This window comes from Lingula anatina, chromosome 1 (assembly GCF_051362555.1).
Source record: "Lingula anatina isolate TDL-2025a chromosome 1, LinAna3.0, whole genome shotgun sequence".
Classification (NCBI taxonomy): domain Eukaryota; kingdom Metazoa; phylum Brachiopoda; class Lingulata; order Lingulida; family Lingulidae; genus Lingula; species Lingula anatina.
The window spans coordinates 38,426,218-38,445,291 of NC_141767.1; the positions used below are offsets into that span (position 1 = coordinate 38,426,218).

The 19,074-nt window shown below is 34.6% G+C and overlaps 1 protein-coding gene across 4 annotated transcripts; it reads right to left on the reverse strand.

The window, feature by feature from the left end:
* Positions 1 to 328: 328 nt before the first annotated feature.
* Positions 329 to 19,040, reverse strand: LOC106168930 (insulin-degrading enzyme). 4 transcript variants are annotated; one of them, XM_087001594.1, is made up of 29 exons: positions 18,872 to 19,040; positions 18,016 to 18,200; positions 15,885 to 15,961; positions 15,678 to 15,704; positions 15,381 to 15,484; positions 14,928 to 15,097; positions 14,645 to 14,767; positions 14,369 to 14,481; positions 13,983 to 14,072; positions 13,655 to 13,727; positions 13,329 to 13,421; positions 13,021 to 13,112; positions 12,357 to 12,437; positions 11,808 to 11,911; positions 11,348 to 11,450; positions 10,898 to 10,993; positions 10,505 to 10,614; positions 10,070 to 10,214; positions 9,728 to 9,838; positions 9,291 to 9,411; positions 9,067 to 9,158; positions 8,817 to 8,928; positions 8,433 to 8,600; positions 7,916 to 8,040; positions 7,526 to 7,673; positions 7,186 to 7,247; positions 6,719 to 6,907; positions 6,218 to 6,344; positions 329 to 3,461 (listed from the first exon to the last, which is right to left on the reverse strand). In XM_087001594.1, the coding sequence occupies exons 1-28, from the start codon at positions 18,982 to 18,984 to the stop codon at positions 6,243 to 6,245; spliced, it is 3,129 nt and encodes a 1,042-aa protein (XP_086857720.1). In that variant the 5' UTR covers positions 18,985 to 19,040; the 3' UTR covers positions 329 to 3,461; positions 6,218 to 6,242. The 4 variants fall into 4 exon arrangements, with proteins under 4 accessions (XP_086857720.1, XP_086857722.1, XP_086857721.1 ...); XM_087001596.1 differs by adding an exon at positions 18,666 to 18,717 and having other exon boundaries at positions 329 to 6,344; positions 18,872 to 18,979; XM_087001595.1 differs by lacking the exon at positions 12,357 to 12,437 and adding an exon at positions 12,212 to 12,292 and having other exon boundaries at positions 329 to 6,344.
* Between the last annotated feature and the right edge of the window lie 34 nt (positions 19,041 to 19,074).

Consider the following 19,074-nt stretch of genomic DNA (forward strand, 5'->3'; position numbering starts at 1 on the left):
ATTGGAGAGACTAATGTAAATTCTACATCACACCATGTATAATCTGATCATGATTATGGTTTACAATTTATAAAGTAAAATGCAGTGATTAGGTTAAGCAACCTACCGTAGCTTATCATTTGACCCAAGGTAGCTTGGAGATTTTAAAGACTGATTTGGAAAACATTTTAGTAGAATGTGATTTGGTAATCATTGTCAGACTTGCAAAATTAAGAGATTTCTAGAACAATGATACCTTGTTAAGAATGTTCCTCAGTCTGCGGAAAAATATTGATGTAAAAAATCAGTGGGATCAACTGTGTAAACTTACAAACAAAAACTGAACATCTAGGTGTTTATCATTTATTGGATGTCATCATGACAAACTGCGTGTACTGAATATGTAAATCTCGGGTGAAATCAAGAATAAAAACACTAATATGTTTAAGAAATTGTAAAGAAATGAAAACAAGGCAGCAAAGCTGTCAAATGTACAGACAAAAAGCAGGAAATAACTATGCACAAAACAGGCTACTGTCAATTCTGATGCAAAAGTACATTATGTTAAACTGCAAATTCAACATCAAATTTTAATTATGCTCAACAGGTAATACCAATGTAAGTAAAATGTGTAACAAGCATAAGGCTTCAGGCCCATGGCAGTTCAAGTTCACACTTTGAAAATGTATAACTTCCAGAAAAAGAAGCCAATTAGACTGCTTTTCCAACTCAGGCTGCATTTTAGTCCTGTATTTCTTTTTTGAACGTTTGGCCATCAATTTTTAATAATAAAATATACGTATCATGGATTTTCAGAAAATGTGACTAGCATGGGTCTTCAAGCCCATGGAACTTCAAAGTCACACCTTGAAAATGCCAATATGTGAAAAATTAAATTTTCACAAAAAAACTGTTTAACTAGCAGAAAGAATTACCAAACAGACTGCATTGCCTACTGAAGCTGTATTTTAGTCCCATGTTTCTTTCCTGTAAGTCTGAGAACAGTAAGTGACATGATTTTTCTTAAATGGTCATCATGGGAGCAGTGCCCAAAATATTTTTTTTCCAAATTTTGATGCAATATTACATAACGTTTAACAGCATAATGACCATCAATTTTTAATAATAAAATATTAGTATTATGGATATTCAGAAAATGTGACTAGCAAAGGCCTTCAGGCCCATGGAACTTCAAAGTCACAACTTGAAAATGCCAAAATGTAAACAAGACAGCACTGTTCTGAAATGTTTTTTTTTTTTTTTTTTTTCATTTTTAACACTTTTTTAACATAAAACGAAATTAACAGTTTACTGCCATTTTTATATGATCAACTAAGAAAATTGATTAGATGGGAAAAATATCAATAGAACAGTGTCAAATGTCCAATTTCCTCCATTCTGAGTTTCTGAACATAGTGAATGATTGAATCTTACAAACTGCAATGATATGAGTTTATTTCCATTTTTGACACCTTATTACACAATACACGATTACAGGTTTACCATCATTTTTACAAAATCAACTAACAATGTTGTAAAGATGCAGGAAATGTCAAACAAACACTTTTACGTATCTTATTAATTAAATAAAGAGACTGTTAACATGCCTAAGAATTGAATCTGAGGAAATGTGAAAAAACAGCATAACTTATAAAATAATGGTCCGATTATGCTGATTTTCGAACTTGACCTGCATTTTAGTAAGATTGATTACCCCTGTGAGTTTCATGACAACAGGCCTATGGGTTTTCCTTGAAATGTGTTAACAGTTTTGCATATATGCTGAAAAGTGAAAAAACAGCATAACTTATAAAATAATGGTCCGATCATGCCGATTTTCGAACTTGACCTGTGTTTTAGTAAGATTGATTACTCCTGTGAGTTTCATGACAACAGGCCTATCAGTTTTCCTTGAAATGTGTTAACAGTGTTGCATATATGCTGAAAAGTGAAAAAACAGCATAAATTCTACAATAATGGCCCGATCATGCTGATTTTCGAACTTGACCTGCGTTTTATGAATATTCATCAGCTCTGTAAATATAAAGCCAAAAAGTAAAACTGTCTTCCACTTATGGTGTTAACGCTGAAAGTGCACGGCGACATGATCGGCGACGGCGACGGCGACGGCGACGACAGACGCAGGTGATGGCAATATGTACAGACACATCTGTGTCTGTACATAAAAATTAACATTTACAGATGCAAAAATGTACAATTCATGATACCAACACAACAGTTGTCAACTCCATGAATTGATTGGTTTAATGGTACCAAAATGATTCCATAACTATCTGAACACAGGATGACTTATAAAAGTTGCATATGAAGTGAGCATGGGTTCCCTATCAATTATATAAACCACTTCTACTCGTTTCTTATAATTCTCAAATATAGTTGACATATCAAGGGATAAACCAAATTAAACCTGTGATCAGCCAAAAAATACCTTCAAAACTGCACCTTTTTCAAATTTCTGGTTCCAAACTTGGCTTATTTATCCATCCATCCCTCCAGTTTGTAAAAGTCTGCCAACTGACATAGTAATGCATGGCGCATTACTGGTGCAGGCAACGACATCAATATTCAGACAAGACTTGATAAAAACAACCAAGGGTTATGTAAACAGTACAGAAAAAAGGCAAAAAATATCTGTTGAAATGTCATTCTTTCTAAATATGAGACAATACCCTTTGGTATTTCATTCAGTTATGCTATGTGAAATTATGATGGTGTTTGGTCAGGCTAAGTGGCAAAGCTTTCACTTCATATGTAACTTTAAGCAACACTGAAAATCTATAATATCATTTTAATATGGTATAGTAATTAATAAATGCACATATATTACCAACATGAAGGAGATTGGACTCAAAAATTCTTATTTTCTAAAGCAAATGACTTCACCAAAGTATTGCATAAGAACTTGTGATGATTGCCAACAACTTACAATGTACTAAGTTGGTTTACTGTGAAATTATTATTAACAATAATAATAATAATAATCTTTTCATGTGAATTTTAAATAAATATCACCCCATTAAAATATAAAGTAAATGTGCACAAAATATTTCATCTGCCTTTAGAAATGAGAGGTAAAATTGTGTGATGGCTTATGAATAAGATGCAGTGATGCTGTCCATTTTCATAATCATTATGATCGTTAATGTGCTGATATGGTGTCAAAACCTGAGGATCAACAAATGAAACAGATCCTAAAACGTTAATATGTAATCAGATCTATTACACTGACAGCCAAGTGAGTAAGATTTACTACTACACTCTGAAAAACTTATTTTTACAGTTAATTAAATACACGAAAAATACCATCACTGGCAAAACTAGAATTTAAGAATGAATATCTGAATAGATATTTTACATAAAAGTATCTTGTGATATACTGTTACCCTCTTGGGCTCTTTCAGCTTTCGATTAAAATGATTTTCCCTAAAATGAGGTGCAGCAATAGTGCAACAAACACAACAACAACTAGAGGATCAGAGAGGCGATACCGCCTCCGAATATTGTACCACCAGCTGAAGCAAGCGCATTCGTATAGACCCCCACATACACAAAATAAGGGACACAGCCACCAGTTTTGTGCTTGACAAGCTGTAAAAATGCAATCAACAAGAATTTTTAAACTTTTGCAAAAAATATATATGGTACAATCAAATTTAAGTTCTTCGTAAGATAGGTCAAGGGTCAATTTCAAGGTCATAGTAAATTGCCAGTATATGACTTCCTATTCAAGTTCAATAGTAACTACGGACCTATCTCTGCCAGTTTTGGAGATAAAAGGGAAGCAAAATTTGCAAAGTTCAGTTCAAGGTGAAAAGTAGGTCAAAGGTCAATTTTAAGGTCACATATAGATTGCCAGTATATGACTTCCTATTCAAGTTCAATAGTAACTACGGACCTATCTCTGCCAGTTTTGGAGATAAAAGGAAAGCAAAATTTGCAAAGTTCAATTCATGGTGAAAAGTAGGTCAAAGGTCAATTTTAAGGTCACATATAGATTGCCAGTATATGACTTCCTATTCAAGTTCAATAGTAACTACGGACCTATCTCTGCCAGTTTTGGAGATAAAAGGAAAGCAAAATTTGCAAAGTTCAATTCATGGTGAAAAGGAGGTCAAAGGTCAATTTCAAGGTCACATTTAGATTGCCAGTATATGACTTTCTATTCAAGTTCAATACTAACTATGGACCTATCTCAGCCAGTTTTGGAGATAAAAGGGAAGCAAAATTTGCAAAGTTCAGTTCATGGTGAAAAGAAGGTCAAAGGTCAATTTTAAGGTCACATTTAGATTGCCAGTATATGACTTCCTATTCAAGTTCAATAGTAACTACGGACCTATCTCTGCCAGTTTTGGAGATAAAAGGAAAGCAAAATTTGCAAAGTTCAATTCATGGTGAAAAGTAGGTCAAAGGTCAATTTTAAGGTCACATATAAATTGCCAGTATATGACTTCCTATTCAAGTTCAATAGTAACTACGGACCTATCTCTGCCAGTTTTGGAGATAAAAGGGAAGCAAAATTTGCAAAGTTCAGTTCAAGGTGAAAAGTAGGTCAAAGGTCAATTTTAAGGTCACATATAGATTGCCAGTATATGACTTCCTATTCAAGTTCAATAGTAACTACGGACCTATCTCTGCCAGTTTTGGAGATAAAAGGAAAGCAAAATTTGCAAAGTTCAATTCATGGTGAAAAATAGGTCAAAGGTCAATTTTAAGGTCACATATAGATTGCCAGTATATGACTTCCTATTCAAGTTCAATAGTAACTACGGACCTATCTCTGCCAGTTTTGGAGATAAAAGGAAAGCAAAATTTGCAAAGTTCAATTCATGGTGAAAAGGAGGTCAAAGGTCAATTTCAAGGTCACATTTAGATTGCCAGTATATGACTTTCTATTCAAGTTCAATACTAACTATGGACCTATCTCAGCCAGTTTTGGAGATAAAAGGGAAGCAAAATTTGCAAAGTTCAGTTCATGGTGAAAAGTAGGTCAAAGGTCAATTTTAAGATCACATTTAGATTGCCAGTATATGACTTCCTATTCAACTTCAATAGTAACTATGGACCTATCTCTGCCAGTTTTGGAGATAAAAGGGAAGCAAAATTTGCAAAGTTCAGTTCATGGTGAAAAGTAGGTCAAAGGTCAATTTCAAGGTCACAATAAGATAGCCAGTATATGACTTCCTATTCAACTTCAATAGTAACTATGGACCTATCTCTGCCAGTTTTGGAGATATAAGGGACTAAATGTTATAATTTTGGAGTTACCATAATGTGCCTTAAATTTCGTACAGAAAAAATTAATTAAAATAAAGAAAATGTCATTTTGGTCAAAATTCTTGAAAAAGGAGGTGCTCTGAAGTTTCAGAAGTTCAAATTTGATGAAATAATGTCATTTTTGAACACAAGTTGTCTGCTTTGCCAAGCCTTATGTTTTATTTTTCCAGAGTTCAAAATTTATTATCCATTACCGTACTGCACATTTTGCTTTTACCACCAATATGTACTTTTTGATACAGCGTAACTCAAAAACCGTATGGAATAGAAAAAAACGGAGACCACCCTCAGTGTTGGGCTTTACATGCTCTACAAAATGCAAAAAAGAATGGGTCTCTAGCATTAACGGTTCCCGAATTAGAGACAGTTTTCAGTTTCGGTATCTTATGGCCGCTACTCCCGTGAAAATGCACCGATTGACCCCAAATTCATGGAGATGAAAGATGACCTGAAGGGTAACACTTTCCAATAATATTATTGGTTAAGTCTGTGTAGTGTCTGAAAAACAGGGCAAAAAAAATTTTTTTCGTAAAAAATTTCATTTTTTTGAAAATTTTGGCCCATTTGACCTTGAAGTAAAGGTCAAAGGTCAAATCCAAGGGTATATTTGAAATCTACACATGTGACTTTTGGAAAGCCGTCTATAGAAATTTTTCCCATAACTCCTTCCGTAGGGTAGATAATTAGCATTTAATTTTGCCATTTTTAGACAAGGGTGCATTGTAATGAGTGCCACACCCAGACCCCAATACCGACAAAGCCCAAATTTTACGTGGAACGAGTTGAGATTATAGGTGACCTAAATCCATGAGATGGGTACGGGGGCCCTTACCGTCTAGGAGGAGAAGCGGTAACGGTAGCCGTCCGGCGGAGCCGGCGGAGCCGGCGGAACGATCCGGACGGGACCGAAACCATGTGTACCGCCAGCGCTAACGCTGGTGGTACAATTAATACAGTTTTGAATATTTTCACAATTTTGACTTGGTGCTGCTAGGGTTAATGAATGGCTTCACTAATGGAAACAATGGGAGCTCCTGCTTGAAGTCGCAAACATCACAAATAAGGATGGGCTGAAAAAATAGAACAGAGACTCAAGTTTTTCAATTCATTAGTATTGTGTGATTTGATTATATAATGTTTTACAACACTGACACAGAATCAGTTGCAAATAAACATCAAAATTCAAGAATGAAAATGGAGGCCCACAATGGCAATGAATTCTGTTCAAGAAAAACTTGCTAAAAAACAAGTAATGCAACCTACTTTTTTCTCAATTAACCAAATATATGATCAAAATCTCTTATTTTTTTTATGAATGTTTCACACTCTGCAAGAAACTCATGTATTTAATAAATATACTTTGACTTGTCAATTTTTAGCATTTTCTCTCCTTAAAAATGGATAAATCAAAAGTAGATATTTTGATAAGAAAGAAATGACTTACCTCAGCTACTTTGATTTCATCAGTTGTGTTAGAATCTTCTTTTGCATTTTCCGGAGTTGCCATGTTCAGTGATGCTATTTCTTTCACCACTTCATCAGATACCTCGTCTCCACTGCCTGTCTTTTTAGCAGTGGATACCACATGTACTGATACCTTGTGCCGTTTTGGAGCCTCTGGTGATATCAATTCCTATTTGAATAACAGAACAACATCGTGAACACATTTAAGTGGTGGTGATGCACTGTAACTCCCTTGAGAGTGAGTGAGTGCTTAAACTTATTCAATTGCTAATCTAACTTCTTGGGGCTCAACTCCCCCCTCCCCCCCAAAGAAATTATCAATTATCAATTTTAAATCAACTTTTTTTTTTTTGGGGGGGGGGGGGGGGGGGGTAGCCTCAAGAACTTAAAGTTTTACTATCATAACAATACAACCAATACTGAACAAAGTCACAAATAATTTTTTACCTTATAGAATTGCATAACATCATCCTTGGTGAGAGTTCTTAGGTGGGCTGCTTCAATTTCATCTAGAAATTATTGTAAGAGATACACAGCATAATGAAAGAACTGCAAAAAGAGGTGGATCCTGTATGCAATAAACAACATGAACCATTATTCAAGCAACATTTCTAATTGTGTATTGCTTCAACTCCCAAAAGAAAAATCCTTTTTATTTCTTACTGACCATCTCATGAAGAAGACAGAATAGGTATTTGCAAATATTACTTCATGTCTCATGTCTTATTCTAATATAAAACTTCAAGGACAATGACTGAGAGAATGGAATCAACATTTTCTAACAAACCTCTGTCAAAGTTATATTGCTTGCAGTTGATTTCAGACCATAATTTTCCATTCTGTGCTGACATTTTCTTTGGCTTTTCCAAACGTTTTTTTGCAAGTGCCTCTACATGTTTTTTAAATATATCATCAGTCATTTCCAGTATGTAGGACTGAAAAATTCAATATGGTTTAAGTGAAATGAAGTTTGACAACAATCCCTTTATACTTCAATAATCAAAACTGCCTAATCTATTTTTCTCCTTTTTTTCACCTCATATTTAAAAAACAGTAAACAATATCAAACACAAATGCACTAGGGCAATAGATGCCACGCATAAATAAATAATGCATTGAACATTTAGACATTCCCATATACTGGGAAGATTCACAGTGAAAAGAAATGCCTTCTTGCCTCCATTTTCTTTAGAAATGCCTCCGTTCTGCTCTCCACATACTCTGGACTCCTGTCTGACTGCACTATGATTCTCAGTCCTTGTACACCGCTATTTCTACGTATACCACTAAACACAATGTAACCTGTAACATATTAATATATCCTACTCATAAATTGAGCACTAGTCTTACAACATATGTGTGTCACCCCCCACTTCTTTGAACCCGTTTCTTTCCTGATGATAAGAACGATAAGAATTATTTACTGTATGTAAGAGTGATGTATTTGCAGCCCTGTGCAAAAACTAGCTACTATATTTAACCAACATTTCTTTGGCAAAGTTCAACAAATGGCCCCAAATATGCTTGCCAGCAGCATTGGACACCTGGTCTATGACTCGGTAATTGAGGAATGTACATACTTTGTACACATATTATGGATCAAATTGATTTCTTGGTTAATTTCAGTGTTTCGTCCTGCATTTAACATCACTAGCTTTGCCTATTTAGCCAATTTTGAGATAAACTAATCATACCTAGCTGTTCTTGTGTTCGTAGTATATTAAAACAGGGTTCACTGATGATCTGACAGAATAATTCCAACAGAACATTACTGTGAGTTTCCTGTAGGTTACACTGGTAATAAACCTCTATGGAAGAACTCTTGTGTACGTCATTGGTGGACTTGTATAAATAGGAACAACCTGCATATAAGGATAATGTATTACATATGTATTAAACATTGCTAACTCAAAATAACTGTGATAATTCTGTAACACTGACAGTAGAACTTAAAGTGAGTCATTCATGAAATCACCATGGAAGAGGAGATCAAAGTTTTAAAGAGATTTATTATTCTCACATCCAGAATTCTACCCCAGTTTTGAATAGCTACATTTGTCTTAGAAACCATTAGTTACCATCAGGGAGCTGCACCTCTCTCCAACGTTTCTTTTGACTTGGTGCTAGTGGTTTCGTATCACAGTTTTCCTTCAGCATGTTCTGGATGATATCTAGGACCTCTTCAGCTCTCTTAAAAACATTAATTAGTAGTACTTTAGTGCCTTTATATACAGTTATCTTTAAAAAAATTCAATTTAAAAATAAACTTGCATTCAACAATTCTGTGCTATTGAAAGTCACCAGCGAAATTTGTATATTGTCTTTTACCTGTCTCGTGACATTTCCATACACAAGACCTTCAATATTTAGTCTTGAAAGGAACTGTGGTATCATAGCCGTAAGTCTCTCCACAGTTATATCTGAAATTTCAAATAAGCAATGAGAAGTTGTTTGACAATCAAAATTGTTGGAAACAAATCCCAGATTAACCTTTTAGAGCGTATTCAGTTAAGAGTTATGTTTTCTTGATATAGCCTTTTTAAATCACTCACCTTCGAGAGCATCTAATAGTTCCTCCTTTGTCCACATCTGTTCACTAGTAACCAGATTTGTGTAATACACTGCATGTTGATGAGGTTGCTCTGCTCGGAAATTTTCTAGACTTCTTTTATACTATACAAACATATAGAAAAGAAAACTGTGTCATTTGTGATTTCATCTTGATACATTAATTCAATGAAAGGCAAGACTGATAGAAAATCAAGAATAGCTTTTCAAAAGTCATTTTTGCTTAGAATTAATTGGTCATGAGTCAAAATCACATTGATTTGATTTGATAAAATTTCAGTCCTCCATTTGATTCCATCCTCATTTGTATCATGGATTTTTCATTGTCAGATCCAATATCTATATCAAAGAGATTAAACCATTTTTTCAAATATTTTGAACACCTGAATAAGTGATTCTGTTCACTTATGGGGATACTTACAGCTTCTTTGAAGATTTCAAATCTCTTTGGATCTGGCTTAAATGTGGTCATTTTTTCCATCACCTTCTTCAGCAGTATTGGTTGTTTATCACTATATCCACGGATACCGAGCTAAAATGAGGAGAAAATTTGTCTTTTACTCAACAATTAAGCTTTACCAAAGAGGTATATCTTTCCTTGCACATTGCTATCTCAATCTGCATTTGCACAGACTACTTCATATGGCTAGCTTTTATAACATTTAGAACACTTTCAAGTCTTAAAAGACCTGTGCATTTCTCAATTAACCTATTCAGATTGATACCTGCATAAAGTATACAAGTTGTATTATAAATGACTTACATATATTCCATACACAGTTCCCAAGAGAGAATACCCAAGGCCTGCTAGCTCAGCATCATAGGCGTACTCATTCAATGCATCTCTAAATAGGTCACAGAACATTGCATTTAAGTTGGTGTGTAGTGGATCCATGTATGCCAAGGGACTAAAACAAAGGTGGAGATAAATAATGAATACTTTGCAATGTAATTTTTCCATGCATTCTAAGTAGTGGATACTCTGCTATAGCATCGGCAGTTATTACTTATTTCATTATAAAAAATATATAAAGCACTGCCTCACCAATCCCTCTCAATATTTTAATAATCATGATGAAAGTAAAAATCAACATTCTATGTCATGGCTTGATTCTATGGAACTTCTGAAATCAGTAATTTGGATGTTAACTTCAAATGGAAAAAATCTTCAAACCATGATTAACAGGACTTAACTTACCTGTTAAGTTCAAAGGCATAATATGCCTTTGGTAGCAGAAAAGTGTCATCTTGCTTGAACCACAACCGGCTAAGAGGAGTCTCCACAATTACCTGTGGGCTAGAAGTTGCCTTAGACAAAGGAAAACTCACGAATTATTACTTTAATTTGTGACTGGGAATACATTTTTTTAAAAAGATCAAATCATATAGACATTTTTCTAATGATGAGATGTGCAAATCTGATTGCCTGCTTCCAGGTATTGTATCTCGAGGTGTATAAAATGTGGACTTTTTATGTATATATTTTAGTCTATATTAAAACACATCAGAAAATTTCTACTTAATCTTTGCCTTAATATAAATCCTACATTATTTAGTCAAATCAGCTTCAAAATTTACAAAGTAAACTTACTTCTTTTTCTCTTGGAACAATATTAAAATCTGTGGCAATGAACTGATTCTTTTGCGGCAGCTTCAAGTTCTCGTGATAATCTACATTTTCCCACATCTGAAAAAGAGGGTTCATATTCAATTTTACATGGTATAACAAGACTGTCTAACAGGCTATTAATATGTATCAGGCATATGCTTATCATGAAGATTCTTAACTACAATGTCCTTTTGGGATCTTAAAACTGGCCCCATGCCAATAAAATTGTGTAAATTTGTTCAGCAGTTACTGGCCTGTATTTCTGCTTTCAGATAACACATACTTATAATTAGACTCTAGTGTGCTCAATGACCTGCAGGCAATAATGTTTTTATGCACAGGCAGTCTTTATAGCTAGACTTAGGATGCCTGACTGTCAAAAAAAAAAAAAAAACAGTAATAATCATATGGAAACCCATGGACAAACGCTACCTGTATCAGCTCTCCTGGTATCTTCTCAACACAATAGGCAGTGCCATACCACTTCTCTTTCTGCTCTGCAATACCCTCAAATTGTTTACCAACAACACCAACCCTAAAAAAACAACAGGATTTACTAACTGTCTTAAAAATTAGGATTATCATCTTTAGTACACAGTTTATCTCAATGTTTCAAGACATTAGCTCTATAAATAAAAAAAGACTAGCACAGATGGTAACTGGAGGCAAACACTAAAACACTAGTATGATAAATGCAGATTCTAAATTTTGTTATGATACATGGTAATTATAATCACATTTTAAAAATAACAATAAAAGTTGGTAGTCAATTAGTATTATCATCTTATCTAAATTTTTGTATGTTTGTGATTGTGGCAATCTGATAATAGGTATACAGAGTTTTATCCAACAATTTTCACTTAGAAAACACTTCTTAAGTAATCTTTCCTACCGAATCTTTTCTGGTGTAAGCATATCCAGCACCAAGCTGATCAAGTCTGGTCGGTAATCTGTCAAATGATAGCCATGACTCAAGGCTTCTTCAAGGGGATATTCCTAAAAAAAAATAAAGATTAAGAAAAATAACAGTTTGGATAAGTAGATGAAACATGCAAACTATAATACTCCACCTCATGCAGACAATGCACACAAGAAGCTTATGCAAAGCTGGGCAGATAGCTGTTACACATAAATAAGATATAAAGTGAATCATATATTGTTTGAAACATAAAAGGCCACAAACAGTTTATGATTGTGGGAAAAGCCAAATGAAAGGAATACAGTTATATGTACAATGCCCTAATAATAAAAAGGTTTAACATTCAAAATGCAGGAATGGCCAACACAAATACTTACATGTAGTATTTTAGCTAGACGACAGGCATATGCTCTTGGCGGGCTTTTATCTTGAAATCTGAACCTTATCTTTTTAAGCTCCTGTAAACACAGAAGACACATTGAGTATATAATGTGCCAACGAAAAACATGAATAAATACTTACATGAAGCACTGAGGCTACTTGGCAAGCATATCCCTGAGGCCTCTCTTTGTCCTTAAACCTAAACTGCATATGACTCAAATCCTGAAATTAACAAATAGAAAAGAAGCTGGATGCTTGCTGACTTTTGTTAACTAGTACCTAGTCTTCCTCATTTTACTGCTACCTAGAACAGAATTATTACTCCTAAAAAATTAATATAACACGAAAAGTTAAAGAACTGCAATAGAATTTGATGTACATTTTATATATAAACAGTACCAGTACATCATTTCTACAGCCTGTAAAAGCAGGCACACATAAAACTGACAATTATCAAGGATTTTAGTGGCACTAGGAAATTCATTTACAATTTCATTCTGTATAGAAATTGAGAAAGATCCAAACTAAGTTTATTATCTCACCATGTTCAAAAAACCAAATGTTCTCACCATGTTCAAATAACAAATGTAATATTACCAGGTACAAGGACATAACAGGATACATGCATACACATATATACATATAAAAGATGCTGGTTATGCAAAAAGACCAAGCCTGAAACCCCTATACCATCCCAACCCACCCAACCAAAATTAATACCCTAGATATCTTAATATTGAGAATACATACAGTATGAAACAAAAACTAAAATAATAAACAAATCAATAAAAAACATTGGTTTTACCTGAAGCTCTTTGAAGATCCATTCCTGAGGTCCCTCTCTCTTCAGCATCTTTATGTATTGAAATACTAAAGTAATGATGTCATCTACATGTTCTGTAAAAGGAAAATTAGAAGAAAGATATTCTTTTAGTCCAATTTACATGCACAAAACCATTTCTTCAAACAGCACTTACAAATATCAAGATGCAAAATATCCCTATTTCGATTCACAGTGCCGTTATTTTTTCTTTAAAAAAGTATAAGTAGGATTGCTCCATGTGGACAAGAAATTAAATATAAAGATCAAGATAAAGGTACATTTTATATTACCTATTCCTTCTTCAGTGAGGTCGACACTGACATGGAAAAACATGAACCCTTTGGCCCCTCCTGACTGCCCTCCAACCAATGTATTAACCCATCCTGTGAACATAACCCATTAGCAAATAATTAACATACTTCATCAAATTCTAGATACATTAATAAATGCATTTCATCAAGTGTAAACAGAAAAAAATGTTATTCATTTCAAACAATTACAACTTTACAGTTGAATCTTTTGACTGTCAAAGGGGGAATAATTACAATATATTTTATTAATTAACCTAATGATCAACATGTCTTTCATTTTGACTGAATTCATTTATATGACATACCCTTTGCCTTCAACTCTGACAAGAGACTCCCTGGTCCTTCATGACCTATCAGATGGCCTAGGTAGTGTCCAGGCTAAACAACATAAAATAAGGCTTTAATAACACTGAATTCAAAGGAGTTCATATGCTGTCTACCCTGGACTTGTTCAAAATAAACTTTGAATAACCTAATATAACTAAATTCAAATGACCATTAAAATAAAGCTATCAATTTTGTTACAAGATCCACACAGACCACACAATTTGTTCTATATTTTTTTTTTCATCTTTCTACATCAACCTATTTCTACCTTTCGCAGTAAGGGTACTGTTGTGTCTTTATACTTACATTGGATTTGTAATGCTCCTGTAAATCAGGAATAGGCCAAAGTATACTCAAATTCCTTATATCTTTTACTGGTACAACAAATGCCTTCACCTAGAATAGAAATGTACATTAAAACAGTTAACTTAATATTTCACATTATAAATCATTAATTCCAAGTTCACAGCCCCATTGTAATAGTATTAATGTAATCTAAACAGCAAGTCCTTATATCGTGTTTTGTGATGAACTATGGAGCTTAACAAGGTGGAACATGGCCTGCCATTCAAATCATAATATCAATATTACAATCAGGCATAGTTTTAACACTACATACTGGTATGTAAAATCCACAGTAAAACTAACTCATCTAATGTAATGGCATAACTATTTCAAAAAATAAATAATACCTGCAACTGTTCTGGACCATAGGGAGATTCAGGCCACTCAGGGATAGCCACTTCTTTATTCTCCACATTACTAAAGAGGTCCAATACCATTTCTTGAAGCTCATCTAGGGACTCTGTAAGTAAGATTTACAAGGAATAGAAGTTGTGTATCTAATAACTGATTAAACCAATGTCACTGATCAAGCAATGGACTATGGACTTTCTTCCTTAAAAATACCTTTAACAATAACTTACTAAAAACGTGACTACATTAATCACAATTGATGCACTACCAACCTTTTCCTAAAACAGACAAACCCATGATGTTGGCAGAGTAAAATTTTGAATGGAACTTCAACAACTCGTCCCTGGTATTAATTCCAAGTTCCTTTGGTCTTGTTTCCAGTGTATATTTGTTGCCTTTGTTGTTGTGAAAAAAAAATTAAACAGAATTTATTTGAATATCAAACTAATATCAGACTAATTTTCAAACTGTAAAAAATCAACAAAATATTCAGTATCAACATACTTAAGCAGATCATACAAGTTTGTATATATGCATACAAAATCAGCTCCTTACCTGTTCCAAATTTGCTAAAAGGATGTTTAGGATTGGCAGTGGCCTTTTCCAACTGATTGAACCGCCATGCATCATTGGGAATGTTTTTATCATTCTCTGAATTCACTGCATTCACTTCTCTTTCTGTAGCACTGGCTGTAAACAGGGGGCAAAGAAAAAACTGGGCAAACCTAAAACAAAGATACTATATTATATTTCAACATTGAGAACTATCAAGAATAAAACATTCTCACTTTTGTTACAAATAATCTCAATCTCTAGTTATTGTGATAATTATCATGATAACAAGCCTCCATGAAGATATTTCAGGTGTGCTTGTTGGACAAAATTATTTACACTTTTCAACTGACTTCAGACTGAAATAAATAAATAAATCACTTTGTTTTTGACTACAATTATTGAGAGAATGAGAGCCCACTGCTGCATAGCCACAAAATATAGGGGCAGTCTCACCTGTCCATAGCTCCCTTCAGGTGTTCTGGTGCAACATCAAAGAAGTAGTTGGTGTGTTCTGCACTGGTGAAAGCATTGGAACTACCACCATGCTCACTCAAGAACTAGAAATAGGATAAGTCAGTAGGATATGGATAAGTCAATAGTGTAGCTATATTATCCATGTTTTGGGCAATAAAAATCTTTCATCATGTAGAATAAAGAGGTATGCTTTTACTTAATGACAGCAAAGTGTTTATGTCTGGGAAGCAAAATACTGAGATGTTCAGCTTGAAAAATATAAATTAAATACACTACCTTGTTATATTCATTCTCGGATGGATACTGAAACATAAGAAATTTACAATAATATAAGACGTTTACAATAAATGTGACATCTTAACAACAGATAAAATTTAAATTTTCATATCAAAACCAGTGTAACTAAGATTCCATAATGCTGACTGCAAGTTTTCACTTCACTCATTTTTCTATTTTTGATATTAGATTATCTAAATACTTTACCTTCTCAGTCCCAAGGAACAGCATATGCTCACAGAAATGAGCCAAACCAGGAAGGTTATCAGGATCTGACATGTGCCCTGTGTTAAAAAAATACAAATTTGTAAAATGCTAACAATATAAGAAACTAGAGGATCAGAGAGGCGATACCGCCTCTGGATATTGTACCACCAGCTGGAGTAAGCACATTCAGATGGAAAGCCAAAAAAAAAAGACACCACCACCACCAGTCTTGTGCTTGACAGGATCTAAGAAATGCAATAAACAAGAGTTCTCAAAATATGCAAAAAAAAAAAAAAAAAAAAAAAAAAAAACTGTAAAAATGGTCCAATCAAGCGGTTTTTCCAATTGACCTGTATTTTCCTAACAATGATCACTCCTGTGATTTTCTAGACAATAGGCCTATTGGTTTTACTTGAAATGTGTTATCAGTGTTGCATATATGCTGACAAAAGAGGAAACACTGGGCATATCTGTGCTAGTTTTGAAGATATGAGGGGCAAGAAAATATGCAAAGTTCAGTTCAAGGTGAACAGTAGGTCAAAGGTCAATTTCAAGGTCACAGTTTATGACTTCCTATTCAAGTTAAAAAGTAACTATGGGCATTTCTTTGCCAATTTTGGAGATATAAAGGCCAGAAAACATGCAAAGTTCAGTTCATGGAGAAAAGTAGGTCAGTGGTCAATTTAAAGGTCACAGTAAGATTGCCAGTACATGACTTCCTACTCAAGTTCAACAGTAGCTATGGGCATATCTTTGCCAGTTTAAGAGATATTAGGGCTGGAAAATTTGCAAAGTTCAGTTCATGGTGAAAAGTAGGTCAGGGGTCAATTTCAGGATCACAGTTAGATTGCCAGTATATGACTTCCTATTCAAGTTCAACAGTAACTATCGGCATATCTTTGCCAGTTTTGGAGATATAAAAATCAGAAAACTTGCAAAGTGCAGTTCATCATGAAAAGTAGGTCAAAGGTCAATTTCAAGGTCACAGTTAGATTACAAGAATATGACTTCCTATTCAAGTTCAACAGTAACTATGGGCGTATCTCTGCTAATTTTGTAGTATTTCACTTTTTATTTTCACCACTAAATATTAGATGTTGAACTTTTCGATAAAGTGCAATGCCTAAGCAGTATCGAAAACAAATAACGGACACCACCTTCAGTGTTGCGCTTGATAAGCTCTACAAAATGCAAAAAACAAGAGGTCTCTAGCTTTAACAGTTCCAGAATTGGAGAGTTTTCAGTTTCGGCATTTAATGGCCGCTGCTCCCGTGAAAATGTACCGATTGACCCCAAACTCACGAAGATGAAAGAAAACCCTAAGGGTAACACCTGTCCATAATATTATAAGTTAGATCTGTGAAGTTTCTGAAACTTGGCATAAAATAATAATTTTTTTGCAAAAAATTCCCATTGTTAGAAAATTTTGGCCCGTTTGACCTTGAAATAAAGGTCAAAGGTCAAATCCAAGGGCATATTTGAAATCTCCACATATGACTTTCGGTCAGCCATCTGTAGAAATTTTTCCCATAATTCCTTCGGTATTGGAGATATTTAGCATTGAATTTTCAAAAATTTTGACAAGGGTGCGTTACAATGAGCGCCACGCCCAGGCCAATGCACCGACTGAGACAAAAAAACCAGGGTGTTCAAGTTGAGATTATATGTGACCTAAATCCAAGAGATGGGGACATAGGTCCTTGCGGTCTAGAAGGAGAAGCGGTAACGGTGACTTGTATCCAACGCCATCCTGCGGAGCCGCAGGAGCCGCATGAGCCGCAGGAGCCGCAGGAGCCGGCGGAGCTGTACGAGACGGGTCGGGACTAAAACCATGAGTACCGCCAGCGTACACGCTGGTGGTACTAATTAAGAAATTTGAATAAAAGTTTACCAAGATTTATTGATAAGACAGTCAATATTATGAATATTATGAGGATGACACATAAGTCTGACCTCTTGCAGCTATTCAGCCCTCCATAAATCCATCTTTACAATGCACTTCTTTTAGAATAAGCTTTTTTTATTCTCTTCAGAATGCAAAATAAATGCATCCCTGATTTCCTATGCAAGTAAAGATGAAATGAACATTTTAGGGAGTGGGAGGGAGGGTTGAAACAAAAACTTTACTGACCAACATGTACATCCATTGCAGCAGCTGATTTGTCCGTAGTCTCATCACTAATCAGCAGTACTTTCATTCCATTGGTCAGCTCCAGACCTCTATACAGTCTCTTGTCTTCTTCTGATTGAATAACATCATTGCAGACATTCTTTACACTGACAGTGGACATTGTGTATGCTGGCTGTATGAATACTCTGAAAATAAATAGGACATTCAATCCATGCAATGCATTACCAGTTTAGCACAGTGTTAAACTAAAAAACACAATAGCCAATGAAGTGCTTTACCATGGCACAGGATTTTTGAAAACAACTGAATTTTACCTTACTCTCAGCTCTGTTGACAGCAAAACTGGCTGTGAACTAATTCAGGAGAGGTATGATAAAACATTGAGAGTCCATGCAACTTGGTGCATGGATGGGCAAGCTGGCCATTATACCTTCCATTCGTTAGCAAATTATGTAAAAGAGTGCTAATGCAAGAATTTTCAAACTACTTAAGGAGGAAAGAGGTAAGCAGAAGATTTGAGAGAAGTCATGCCAGCGAAATACGTTGCTAATCATGGGTGCTAACAAATGGATTTCCATGCATATTAAGTGGCATGATGTCTAAAAAACGTTTGCGTGTTCATTTTGAAAGCGAAAAAGCTTGTAACTTGCACTTTTCCTCCAGTCCTCTGCACAAAAGTGTGCCATGGATCCAAATTTTGGCCTAAAGTGACAGGAACATATAAGCAATGTCATGATCATGAAATGGATTACGTACAACCCCAAAGAAGAATTCTTAAAAGAAAATTGTACAAGCTAAAAGTATCATTTTTCAAAACATAAGACTTAAGTAACATTTGTGCAAGTCATCAGCTTACCTTGATATAACTAAACCCGACAAACGACCACTTAGTGCAGCACGTAATCTTAAACAGCTTTGCATAGCTGCATTGTCATACGCAAACAAACAGGTCTCCTTTCCTGCCTTCATTTAGTAAAGAGTGCTCAACCAGGGCTTTTCTTGTACATACTACTGGTGATTTGTTGCAGTCTGTTTGTCTGTGGAGAGCATCACACAAAA